We start from the raw sequence: 13,284 nt of genomic DNA, 5'->3' as shown, positions 1-13,284 counted from the left end.
AGAGAGACTCGTAGACTTGGCTTCAAAGTTGATGAACTTGGGGACAGCTGCAGAAGGGGAGCGCCGAGAGGTGCCAGGTGTTGCTGCACCCTTCCTGTTGTTAGGAGCCTGGAGTCCGACTCCCGGCGACCCTAGGAGGAGGCTGTACCCTGGAAAGTACCACCTGCTCCAGTACACGTGGGTGAGGACAGGAGAGGACGACTCCACTGCATTGATTTGGTGTGCAGCGTATTTGCCTTCTGTGCACAGTCACCAGCCTCAAGGGGCAAAAGCCAGGTCAAAAGGAAGGTCCAGGCTTCTCTCTCCCGCCCAGCGGGACAGGAGCAACCATCTCTGAAGAGACCCGAGCTCGCACTCTGCAGGGGGAAGGTCCCAGAGAAGAGGCGCCCTCCTTCCCAGACAACGGCCCGCGCCCGAGGGGGGCCCTTACCCATGTTCCTGGGAACCCCGGCCCTGTCACCTGGCCAGAGAATACGACGAGGGACCTGAAGAGTTGGGGGTCGCCGAGGGTGCCCGGAGACAGTCTTGGCCACCTCACAGCATAAACTGAATAGCCAGAACCAGGGAGCAGAGGGCCGCCATGTCTCTCGCGGGCAGGGAAGCCGGAGGGCTGGCGGCCAAGCCCGATTGGTTCAAAAGAGGAAGCGGCGGGCCCAGCGTGTAGGCACGCCCACTTCCTCGGGCACAGAAACCGTGCATACCCAATTCTGTGTTGATTGGTCCAAGGGGTGAGGGGCGTGTCCTGAAGTAAGTACCGCCCGAACTGGGGCGGGGCGAAGGCGGGGCAGTCCTGGCGGGGCTGTCACCAGGCTGTAGAAAACAGGGGGCGAGGCCCATTTAAGAAATGAATGGCATGGGGGCGGGGGGAGAGGGCTGGGCGGGTAGAGAAGTGCAGCAATGAATGAATGGAAATCCAAATTCTCTGTAAATGTTCATTAAAATTATTTTAAAAAAGAAAATTAAAAAAAAATGAATGGCATGTAGAACAGAGAGAGGCACCAAGAGAAATTTACTGTAATACTTTTCGTAGTAGCCTAAAGACGGAAACAACCAAAATGTCCATCATCATATGACTGCTAAAGACCCTTGAAGGGGTTCCAACTCACAGTGTGGTTAACAGAACTCACAATCATTGCTATGATTAAAACAACTGCTGCCGCCACCGGATCAATTAATTCATCTTGTGTTTTGCTGACTCTCTACCAAGAATTATGTCCTTCTCCAAGGAGTCGGCCCTTCTGATGACATGCCCAATAGACAGGAGTTGAAGTCTTATCTTTCTCTAAGATGCATGGATAAACAAAATGTGGTATCTCCATACAATGAAACAAAGAGAAATGAAGCTCTGATGCATGCCATAACTTGTATAAAGTTTGAAAGTATCACGGGGCTGGGGGGAGGGGAACCCCAAACCAATTACATAAGCATAGATTTTTACATGATTTTATGAGAGACTTATTAATCAAATGAAATTTGTGGCGTTCTTTTATCCCAACTGGAACAATTTATAGAAGCATTACTTAGGGTAATTGGTACTTGGCAATTAGATGATGCCAAGGAATTATGGTTAATCCTGTTGTTTATCTGTTAGGAACATACAATAGTATTTAATGCTGAAATCATATAATTTAATCATATAATGATTAAAAATACTCCAAAAAAAATAGAAGATACAATAGGTAATAGTTGAAGCAACGTAACATGTGAGTTCGTTACACTTTTTCTCTACGTTATGTCAAATTTTACAGTGCAAGTGATTTTTTCTATTTTTGTGATTTACTTTTTTTATTAATTTTAATTAACATTTACAGAGACTTTGAATTTCCATTCCGTCACTGTTGCAATTTTCTCCCTGCCCAACCTCCTCCCCCAGTTCGCTCTTCTCTTTGAAAAGTAAAAGAAAAATTCTTTCATTGTTACATAATCCCTCCCCCCCCAAGTCCACTCCACTAAGGCAAGTGATTTCTAAACTCTGCAGAACTATGTGATGCCAGCAGAGTAGTGCCACCGGTTGCTTAAATAGCAGCACAACTCTAATCCTCGTTCAGAGACCAAAAACAACCCACAACACAAAACTTTCGTCCCTTTTACGACGTCAGGATGTCGTAAAAGCCAAACTGCGCAGGCGTAATTGCTCATTTTCCCCGCCCCCCCGCGCTCTACGGCCGCAAGGGCGACGACTGCGCAATAAGACAGCCAGGTGCATTGTGGCTGCCGCTGTGACGGAGTTGGGCTTGGCGGCGCGAGCTCTGCGGTAGTCGTTATCGCACCCGCACCGCCGCCGGACCGGGATCCTTGCAGCGCACCACCGGTGGCCTCAAGCCCGGCCCCGAGGCCTGTGATCAGCCACCATGTCGATCTTCACCCCGACTAACCAGATCCGCCTGACCAATGTGGCGGTGGTGCGGATGAAGCGCGGCGGGAAGCGCTTCGAGATCGCCTGCTACAAGAACAAGGTCGTGGGCTGGCGGAGCGGAGTGTGAGTGAGCATCTACCCGGGGCGGAGCCGGAAGCCCCGGGACACTGCCGGTCTCGGGTCTGTCCGAGTGGGTGGGCCTGTCTCGGGTCTTTGCTGGGGAGGAAGTGAAGACCTCTTCAGATGGTGCGAGGTCACTGCCCTTCTGGGTCTTGGTTTCTGAGCCTGAGGCTTCTTTTTGTGAGTTGTTGGTTGGGGCTGCTTATTTTGTTGGTGACATAAACGACAACCCAGAGGCACCGCAGTTAATACGTGTTTTCCAGAATAGCCATAAAAGCTAGAAGCCTGGTTTTCCAAAAACTTTGATGTTGACAGCCCATCTGTTGGCAAAAAGCCCAATATTTCACCAAAGTGCGTAGTGTCCCAGTGCTGCCTTCTAGAGATCGGTATTTGACGGCCCTGCGTCCACACACTCGTCCCCACCCATTTCGCATACTTGAACTTGACTTGGGTCTCCAGTGAGTAAAGGAATATAAATATACTTGGAGATTTGCAACATTGTTGCCTCACACGGTGCCATCTACCATTTGCAGCTTGTTAATTTGTTTCGTGACCGTTTTTTTATTTAAGGTGGACAGGTGCCCAAGTTTCAGGCGTGTTCACCAGGACTTTCTTTCCTTTCCTCACAGGGAAAAAGATCTGGATGAGGTGCTGCAGACCCACTCAGTGTTTGTAAACGTCTCTAAAGGGCAGGTGGCTAAGAAAGAAGATCTTGTCAGAGCTTTTGGAACAGACAACCAGACCGAAATCTGTAAGCAGGTGAGTTCTGCGAGCAGCAGCTTCTTGTCATTGAGGGGCCTCCAGCAAGTCTAACTCCTAATGACTTGTAGGACCGAGGAGAACTGCTTGGAGGGTTTCCTGAACTGGAATCCTTACAGGAACAGACCTCTAGGTCTGTCTCCCACAGAGCCTTTGGGAGGGTTCGAATCCCTGAACTACTGATTCCAACCAAGGGCTTATTTTTGGCCAGAGCCTCCAATTTTAGTAGAAATTAAGCTTTCTACTTACTACATTTTGCTCATGTGTATGAATATGGAGAGAGATAAATGTACAGGCTGATCAGACTCAAAAATTGATTTATCAAGTCAGAACCGACTCATAAGTGACCCTCCAGTGGGTTTCCAGGGCTGTAAATCGCACAAGTGAAGACTGCCCGTCTTCCTCCCGTAGAGGCTCGGCCTGTGGGTTAACACAGCTCCCTACAGATAGCGCCCGGGACGGATAGATACACTTTTTTTTTTTAAGTCATAATTTTATTTTTCACAAGTAAAAACGACCAATGATGACTTGTCTCTGACAAAGGCATTAAAGAATATTACAGTAATTATGCTAGCTATCTCACAGAGATAGTAGCCTTAAAGAAACCTTTATTATCATCTGGCTCTCAAAGAAAGTTCTATTAAATAAATGTCAAAATAATGTTTTAAACTAAAACATGATAAAATTATCAATAACAAAAAACTTCATAGAACACCTAAAGTGACAGGTGAAGAAACAAAGATGAACTGGAAAATTCATACACTGAGAAGGAGTTCTCCATTAAAATCAAGGAGGGTCAAATCTGCTTATTTTCATAAAAAATATTTATGGCTAGAATTGTGTTTTTCTAAATGTTTCATTAGTAATACTCAATCTTGTAAGTCTGGTTCCATAGTAATCTATAATATAACTACTTCCATCTGAAGGGCCAGCAACCTGCATTGAAATAAGAATGAAATCAGTTAGGCTTCCAATTCCACAAAATCCTACAGTACAAAACTTTAACAAACCCAAGGCTGGGTATCCAAGATAAAATCGATCTGCTCCCAACCATCCAGGAAAAAGAGGGCAACTGCCACCTTATATGAGTAGCCATTTACATTTTGGCAAGATATAGGCTTATAAAAACCAACTTCATTTCCAGTAAAATGTGTTTCATTGCCACTGAAATCTTTACAAGTTATGTTGGGTGCTGGAAAACACAGAACATGAGCTGTGTAGTTTGTACAGTTAACTGGTTCTTGTGTGGTATCATTTATTTTTGGATCTTTATAAATTGTCCCACTTTGAGGTCCTCGCACTTGAGTGTTTCTTCGCCCCCAGGGGAGGCGATGGCAGCAGCCCCCCAAAATCCTGTGGTGGCGGAGACGAACCACAGCACACCCAGGAGATGGGCGGCTAAAGCTTCTGGAGCGGCAGGTGCAGGAGGCCGGGGGGCCGCCATGCTAGGCTAGATACACTTTTTTAATAGCTCCTCTCTGGAAATAGAATTTATTCTCAAGTGCCTTATTTCTTAGACATGTCCGTTAACATCAGCTGGAGAGGATGAAGTGTCGTTTTCTTTGTGTGATTAAGTCTTGCGGTTACTTAGCAGACAGTATCTAATAGAGAATCACTTTGGTGTCACGTTTACTTTCCCCCCCAGATTTTGACTAAGGGGGAGGTCCAGGTCTCTGATAAGGAAAGGCAGACGCAGCTGGAACAGATGTTTCGGGACATTGCGACCATCGTAGCAGACAAATGTGTGAATCCTGAGACCAAGAGGCCGTACACGGTCATCCTCATCGAGCGAGCCATGAAGGACATCCACTACTCGGTCAAAACCAACAAGAACACAAAGCAGCAGGTGAGCAGGCAGGCTAGCGGGGAGCAGCTCCACTGCCGCCATCCGAAGTGGATGCTGGCTGAAGAAATGTGTGTGTACTGCAGCCTGTGTTACGAGGTGACCCGGTGGGGGCCAGTGAGTAGGGTTTGGGACGGCTGACAGAGGTTGTATGAGGAGCAGTAATGCGGTGGGTGTGAGGAGGGGTTTTTAACCATACACAAAAATCAGCCAGAGGGCTAAGCATTGGCAACTCTTTAACTTTTTAGGATTTTTTTCTTAAATTTATAGGTAATTCATTCACTTACCTTAAAAAGTGACCTTTTCAAAATGTACATTGCAATGATATATTCAAAAATATGCCCACTGAGTAATTTCAGAACTTTTTTAAGACCCTAGAGAGAAATGCTGTCTGTTGGCCCCTGTACACAGCTTACCCCCACCCCCTTGGCATTCACCTCTGCCTTTCTGTCTCTGAAGATTGGTCCCTCCTGCACATGTCATGGGCATAGTTTGTTCTATGTACTGTGTTGCTAAAAAACTCAGCAGTTTGGACCCATCCGTTCTCTGAGGGAGAAAAATGGAAGGTGGCCATGAGCCAGAATCGGATGGAGGTGGCCATGACCTTGTGTGTCTTATCATATTTTCAAAGTCTGTCCAGCTCTACCTTGTGTCACTGTGGTAAGCTTTTTATGACTGAATGATGTTCCACCCTCTGCCACGGTGATTTTTTTTTTTGGTGTTTTCCACTTTTTGACCGTTACAAGTAATGCTACTATGAGATGTTGTGAGATGTCTCTTGGGCATATATGTGGGAGTGCAAATAATGGGCCATCTGGTAACTGAGGGACTAAGGACTGCGAGATGGCTTTCCAGAAAAGGGTGCCGCTTTCCATTCCCACCAGCAGTGGGTGAGGGTTCGCGTGTCTAAAGTCTTGCGTGAGGAGGCTGTGGTTGGCGTTTCCACAATGACTGCTGATATGAACAGCTTCTCGTTGTGCTCACCGGCTACTTGTACATCTTTGGAGAGGTGTCTATTCAGGTTACTATTTACAGTTAACGTCTCCCATTCTGTAAGTTATCTTTCACTTTATTAATGCTGTCGTCATTGTGTGCTGTTGAATCGGAACTAATCCATCACTGACCCTTGAACAGGTTTTCAGTGGCACTTAATCACGCCAGCAGAGATTGCCCATCCTCCCACAGAGCAGCTGGATTTGGACCATATGCCTTTGAAATTGCAGGCACAGCTTCTTAGCACTAGGCTACGAATTGATACTGATTTTAAAATGTGAACCAAGGGAGCTCTGGTGGCCTAGTGGCAAGAAGCTGCACTGCAATCCCAGAGGTGTGCGGTTTGAATCCACCAGCTGCTCTGCTGCAGAAAGAGGGACAATCTCCTTCTGTACCAGTCAGATCCGATTTGACAGTACATGCACAGAAAATAATTTTTTAAAAAAATGTGAACCAGAATCTCAGATTCTTAAAATAGCACCTTTTACAGCCAGGTTGAGATTTTGGCTCTGATAACACCCTTTAGTAAAACCTTGAACAGAAATTATTCTTCGGGGTCACCTTTTAGCCAAGTAACAACTTTGCTAGCAAAATAAAGGTGTCACCCGTGGGTGCTGCATTCCTTTAGGAAATCATGTGTATGGGCTCACAGAACTCTGTTGGGGTAGCATTTAAAACAGCCCTCGCTGCCCATGGGGCATAACAAGGTAGTCTGCGGCTATAAAGGTGTACAGCTCTGAAATCCCTACAAGGCAGTGATACTCTAGGTCACTCTGAGTTGGAATCAACTTGACAACAGTGGGCTTGGGGTATGAGACCAGCCGGACAGGGACACTAGACAGTGTGACACAGAAGAACCAGACAGAATAATGGGCATGTCCACACATGTCCATCAGTGTCGCTGGGCAGTTTGTGTCGCAGTTGCTGAATGGGAACCTAATCCAACAGCAGTCCTTTCTCTTTGATGTTATTTTTTACAAAGTTCCATTGATGATTTTCCCTCTTGTTTATGCTCTTAGTGTTATGCCTCCTAACTAATGTCTGATCCAGTGGGAAACAGCTTTGTTTTGAATGACTATGAAATAACATGGATTGCAAAAAAGTTGCAAGAAAGGCCTATACGGTGACCAGTGGCACCAGGGAGGCTCTTTGTAGAAAAAGCAAACTGTATGAGGTCAGAAGAGCAGCATGAGCCAAGGCCAGAGGCAGGAAAGGGGCTGGCCGGACGGATCAGTGGGAATGAGAACCACAGGGAGGAAAGGGGGACCCTGATCACTTTGTGGGCATTATCACTCATGTTACGAAACAAAACATGGAAGAATGAATGAAATCCAGAACAGTTTGGACCCTCTCACTGTGAAAGGAACCCTGTTGGAGCCGCTTCCCTTTGTCTTCCAGGCCCTGGAGGTGATAAAGCAGTTGAAGGAGAGCATGAAGATTGAGCGCGCCCACATGCGCCTGCGCTTCCTCCTCCCGCTGAATGAGGGGAAGAAGCTCAAGGACAAGCTCAAGCCCTTGGTCAAGGTCGTGGAGAGCGAGGACTACGGCCAGCAGCTGGAAATAGTAAGTCGGAACAGTTTTTTTCTTCTTTGCCTCTGCTTCTAGGATAGCTTCTTCTATAACAGACGCTGAGAATCTGTGAGTAGGAAGAGATTTCTAGAAACATCTTTCCTAGCGTACGTTAAAGTGTCAGGATCTACATAGAATTAAGAAAATAAGGAGAGAAAAAATAAGGGAGCACTTCTGAGAGGTAAGGAACTGCACTGCCCACACATAGGTGGTGGTTGTTGTTAAGTGCCGTCGAGTCGCAGGCGACTCATAGCGACCCTATGAAGGAGAGTCCTCGACGCTTGGGTGCCTTTCATCCTCTCTCCAGGTTCATAGGGTTTCCGGAGGCAAGATATTATGGAAGTGGACGCTAGTCCTCCTTCCACGCTTGTTTAATCGGGGAGCTCCACCCACTCTCAGTCCGCATTGGGTAGCCAACCATTAACGCATAGGTACGCCGTTCTAATCGGCCGCTCCGAGGGAGAAGGACGGGTACTCTCCTCCCCTGTGATTTACCGCTTCTGAAAACCCGCTGGAGGGTCAGAACACAACAGCAGCGACCAAGAACGAAGGCACATTGGTCATTTGTTTCAGACATTTTGAACCAACCAGCAAAGCAGCACTGGCACAGACTCATGTTTGAAATGTGGGTAAACCAGGATCCAACCACAAAAAATGATATGCTGCACTTTTTTGTATGAAAAGGACAGGGGTCTTCTGCTCCAGCCCCCACCTTGTAGAGCTGAGGAATGTGGGTTTGCTCTAGCAGGACGTTAGTCCTGTCACAGACTCGAGCCAGACCCACTGTCCTGCCTAGGCAGTCTCTCGTCTGTCAAACCTTAGATGATGATGGGGGGGGGGGGTGTGTGTTATGAGCTGGCTTGCAGGTTAACAGCCACTTCCGCGGACTCGATCCAGACCCACTGTCCTGCCTGGGCGGTCTCTCGTCTGTCACACCTTAGAGGGGTGGGTGTGTGTGTGTTATGAGCTGGCTTGCAGGTTAACAGCCACGTCCGTGATTTCAGGTGTGTCTGATTGACCCCGGCTGCTTCCGTGAACTCGACGAGCTGATTAAGAAGGAGACAAAGGGCAGAGGTTCTCTAGAAGTGCTCAACCTGAAGGATGTGGAGGAAGGAGACGAGAAGCTGGAGTGACAGGCCACAGTCCCTCAGTGTTGCCTCTCCCAACAGTGCTGTCTTGCTTGCCGTGGCCTCTGTTCCTTTTTTGTATCAAACATTTATGTCCACACGAAGACTTTCCTACATAAGCTTAATGACATGGGATTAATTTTGTTCTAATTATAAATTGGGGTTTTGGGTGAAAAGGAAAAGCCCAAGATAGAGTCCAGACTGGTGCTCACGGTCTCCCTCATCTGAGGCTCCCCAGGTGCCGGTTACCTGAGGGAGCTTCTGCCCACACAGGTAAAGGGCTGTGCATCACTGTACGATTATCGTGGAGGGTGGAGGTTCTGTGTAACAAATGGGAGCATTTGTTGAAAAGGAAGAGAGAATGTCTTGTTCACTTCATGAAATATATATAGAGAGAGGGGGGATTGTATCCTGTGTCCTGCTGCGGATTGTATCCTGTGTCCTGCTACGCAGCTCAGGTGAGCGCTCGGTGGTTTGAGCGCTCGGTGGTTTGAGCACTCGGTGTGGTGACTGTGCAGCTTGGTGTTCACGGGGCGTGCTGCCTTACCCGGGCTTCTCCTGGCACAGAGTCACCTACTCTAATCCTTAAAGTGGATAATATATATTCATATAGCTGAAATTATATGTGATCAATAAAACTATTATTTTTATCAAGCCACGGTTTATGTTTCTGGAGTTTCCTAACCCCTTTTGTCCTCTTCTGACCACAGCAGGCTGGAAACTAACCCAGGATGCCAGAGGCTTAGAACAGGGCCTGCCCGAGAGGCCAGCTCTCTCTCACCGTCAGCTAGTCGGAACCACCGGTGGATCCGATCACAGTTGGGCGCAGGCTCTGGGTTTACAGCTCATCTCCCTGTAGACTCTGCTCCTCAAGCTCCCTACGGGGAACCCAGTGGGTCTTGCTGCTTCGTGACTCGGAGCAACCCTACAGGACAGGGTACAACTCTCCTTGGTGTTTCCAAGGGTGTCATCTGTACGGAAGCAGACCTTCCACATCATTTTCCCTCAGAGTAGCTGCTGGATCCAAACCACTGACCTTCAGGCTAGCACTCCAGTACTTAACCATTGCCCCTCTGAGCAGGCATTTTTGCCTTTTAATTATTTTGTTGTTTGGAACATACACTGCAACCATTTGTTAGGTGACATTCGCTTTTACTCTCCCAAGTTTCTCTGTCCCTTCAGGTGCCTGTCTAGTCTTGAGTTTCCATTGTTAGTTTGGTCCAATAAAGATAGTTCTTTAAGAAGCAGTAATCCTCAAGACAGACCTTTTTTCCAAGTTGCTGGGTTATCAGAGGCAATAAATTGCACAAGACACTGCTGCTCATCCTCCCCCATGGAGCAGCTGGTGGACTCGAACTGTGTGCCTCTGTGCCCACTCGTCTGCTGACGGGCACTTGGGTCCTCCCCACCTTCTGGCATCAACGGTTCTGCAGTGCGCACTAGTGGACAAGTCTCTGGGAACCTGCCTGGAGTTCCGCTTTCTCCACAGCTTCACTCACATGTTATTTCCTGAGTTGTTTGATCCCAGCTATGTGTGCGTGCAATGGAACATCTTCACCGCTCTGATCTGTGGCGATCAGTCACCTCCCATGTGATTATCTGCCTCTGAAAACCTGCTGGACGGTCAGCCATGAATCAGCTCTGAGGCGGTTCTGACTCGATGGATGACTCACCACACTGGCTAATGCTGCCGTTTGAATGTCCTCGCTGGTAAAATAACCTGTTGGAGGCTTTTGCCCATTTTCTAATTGGATCATCTTTTTGTTATTAAGTTGACATTTTAGAATTATTTTGGTTATTAGAGTTGTCAGCTATACAAATTCCAAAGCTATTCTACCAGTCAAGAGCTGGCCGGAGTCTTCATGTAGTGACTTAATTCACAACAGCGTGAGCTCGGTCCTGCACCATCCTCCTCAGGGCCGCTGACGTCCAACAAGTGAGGGGACCGAGAAAACTGATGGACGACTACACAGCACTCAGGAGCAGCAATTTTAAAAAGTAAGAAGCGAGGCAGCATTATGCTGAGTGAACTCAGTTTCGTAAGGACAAGTACCGCCTAAGACTAGACGTGTATAAAAGTGGGAAGGGGAGGGGAGCAAGGGAGAGGAGGAAATCATGGCGTGGCAGAGTTTGGTAGGTGGAGGGAGGGGTGCAAGAATTAGGAAAGTGAAGTCTTGAAAAGACTGGGTAATGGTGGGCATAGATCAATGATTCATTTTATAAAAAACAATATATGGATATAATACAATATGAAGGAAGGTATGTGTGAAACACAATGTACATGAATGAGACACAATATATACAAATTTTGCATGCAAACCAATACAAAATAAATTTTTCAAAAACCCCAAGCTCACTGATTATATAGTCCTGGCGTCAGGAGCGTAAAGCACCCTTTACTTACCATCTGTTCTCACACCGGTCTCAACCTTTGCCAAATCAACACCACGCCCACTGCTGTCAACGCTGACTCACATGACCCTGCAGGACAGGGCAGAACGGCCTGTGGGTTTCCAAGACTGGAAAGCTTACCTTGGGAGGAAAAGTATTATATTTTATATCTGGCTGTGTTATAAAAATGTGTTCTAAAGCTGATGGTGGCTTTGAATTGCTAATCTTGAAGTTAACAGCCAGGTGCTTGAACAGCTCCATCACCAGTCTCCTAATCAACAACTAGCATGTTCTAAGACATTTAGGGCCTTCAGGGTTGAAAAGTGGGTTCTCACAGATGACTGGAGAAAGGTTTGCTCAAGATAATGTGTGGACAGTGAACTTGACTTCGTGGGGCTTCATCTGCCTTGTAAACCTTGCTCGTTTGGGAACCTGAAGATAGGTGAGGCCCAGGAACCCCCTACGGGAAGAAAATGGTTTGACTGTGAAATTTCAAATTTGGCATCCCGCAAAGGGTTTATGTAACTCAGGAAGGTGCTACCGTGGACTAAACCATGTCCTCCAAAAATACGTTGAAAATCCTACTACCTGTACTTGTGGAGGCTCCACTGTACAGTGGTCAAGTGCTGGCTACTGCCTAAAGGGGCAGTCACTCCGCAGAAATGAGGCTGGCTGCTCCTGTTGGACTCCGAGGCTGGAGCCTTGGAAACCCCACGGGGCAGCGGGCCTCGGTCCTGTGGGAGGGAGGCCGTGGGTCTGCAGGTCTGAGAGTGCAGTCCAAGGAGCCCAGGTCCCCGTAGGCTGCACCTTACCAACCACTCTGGAGATGAAGGTGCTACTGGGGCAGAGAACAAGGCAGTGCCGACGGAGGACAAAGGATGATGCCACGTGGACACCTCCGAGGAGCAGACTCCCCAGCGCCAGTGCCTCAGTCCAGACCGCCAGCTCCTGAATTGTGGGGAAAGGCGTTCACTAAAGCCAGCCCCTGTGGTGTTTGCTGCATTCGGCAATGGAGGCAGGTGGTTTGGGTTTTACTTCGTACCTATTGAATGTTCCCTCCTGCGCTACAAAACACCTTTAACCACACACACCCAGGACTGCCGGAAAACGTGTCTCAGAAACAGGGTGGTCAGAGTGCTCCTGAGAAGCTGGGAAGGTGACGGTCCTATATACATCGGACATGGCAACACGGGGGTCTAGTCGCTGGAGGACATCATGCTTGACGGAGGCCCAAGGATTCAGTAAGAAAAGGGGGGACACCCTCCACCAGATGAACAAAAGCTCAGACACCGCAGTGACTGCGAGGCTGCATGGGACAGGGCAGGGTCTCGTTCCGCTGTACTCAGGGTCAGTGAGAGTCAGAAACAACTGACCGACCGATGCCTACCACGTACGTCATCTCAGGGGAGGACCGACCTCTGCGGGGCAGCGCCAGGGGTAGGTGTGCAAGCACTTGGTTGAGTCAGCTCCATGAGGTTGACCACACGCTGGAGAGGACAAGCCATGCCCTCCCCTCACCCTGCTGGCAGCTGCCACTTCCAAACCCTTCAGAGTCCACGCCCGGCGGGAGGAAACAGACATTCCAGATCAACTCGTGTTTTATTCTAGAAAGCACAGATGCACATATTCCAAACACAGAAAATTAACCTGGGAGGGAATGCCGAAACAGATCAGCTACTGACCACCATGCAATAGGACAAGGGGGACGACTCCGCTGGCCCTCGCCACCCACAATGCCCGCAGGGGGATGGGAAAACTGGGACAGGTGGGATCCCTACAGGCTGCCAAGGGAAAAATGCAACAAACGTGGCAGGTTCCTAATGACGAGGGAAACAGACAAATAGAATCAAAACTGATTCAAGTCAGACAGTGAAGAATGAGAGGAGAAAGGAAGAGATCAATATGATCTGAAACAACCACTTTAATAGCAAGTTGCTGGCCTTTTAGGGGCCCTACGGTGCAGGATGCCTGGGGTCGCGCCAGTGTTCCAGTGTGGGGTCACCTCTGAATGCGCCCGGCCCTGTCTGCTAGTTGTCCAGTCCTAATGTCCACCAGCAAGAGGCAGCTGTGTCCACAAATGTCCAGACAGCAGCAGTCCACAACGTGCTGAGATGCAAAGGAGGTCT

At 48.2% G+C, this 13,284-nt stretch overlaps 2 protein-coding genes and 1 pseudogene across 2 annotated transcripts in view; 1 reads left to right on the top strand and 2 right to left on the bottom strand.

Annotated features, from left to right (window-relative positions):
• TYW1 (tRNA-yW synthesizing protein 1 homolog (S. cerevisiae)) overlaps window positions 1–434 on the bottom strand; it is a 100,182-nt gene extending 99,748 nt beyond the window's left edge. Inside the window, exon 1 of the mRNA XM_006889778.1 lies at window positions 356–434. Within this exon, the coding sequence (XP_006889840.1) occupies window positions 356–434 (79 nt within the window). The remainder of the gene's footprint in view (window positions 1–355) is intronic.
• Window positions 435–2,351: 1,917 nt separating this feature from the next.
• On the top strand, window positions 2,352–8,773 carry SBDS (Shwachman-Bodian-Diamond syndrome). The gene is made up of 5 exons (XM_006889777.1): window positions 2,352–2,479; window positions 3,106–3,235; window positions 4,881–5,081; window positions 7,470–7,634; window positions 8,645–8,773. Exons 1-5 carry the CDS (start codon window positions 2,352–2,354, stop codon window positions 8,771–8,773), a joined length of 753 nt encoding a protein of 250 aa, XP_006889839.1.
• On the bottom strand, window positions 4,067–4,679 carry LOC102844093 (annotated as a pseudogene).
• Window positions 8,774–13,284: the final 4,511 nt, after the last annotated feature.

This window comes from Elephantulus edwardii, unplaced genomic scaffold (genome assembly GCF_000299155.1).
Source record: "Elephantulus edwardii isolate Elephantulus edwardi_28Jun2011 unplaced genomic scaffold, EleEdw1.0 scaffold00080, whole genome shotgun sequence".
NCBI lineage: Eukaryota > Metazoa > Chordata > Mammalia > Macroscelidea > Macroscelididae > Elephantulus > Elephantulus edwardii.
This window is presented reverse-complemented; position numbering and strand designations above follow the sequence as displayed.

Coding starts and splice junctions, on each gene's coding strand:
- SBDS (XM_006889777.1), top strand. CDS start 2,352: ATGTCGATCTTCACCCCGACTAACCAGATCCGCCTGACCAATGTGGCG. Junction 2,480..3,105: donor GTGGGCTGGCGGAGCGGAGT/GTGAGTGAGCAT, acceptor CTTTCCTCACAG/GGAAAAAGATCTGGATGAGG. Junction 3,236..4,880: donor AGACCGAAATCTGTAAGCAG/GTGAGTTCTGCG, acceptor TTTCCCCCCCAG/ATTTTGACTAAGGGGGAGGT.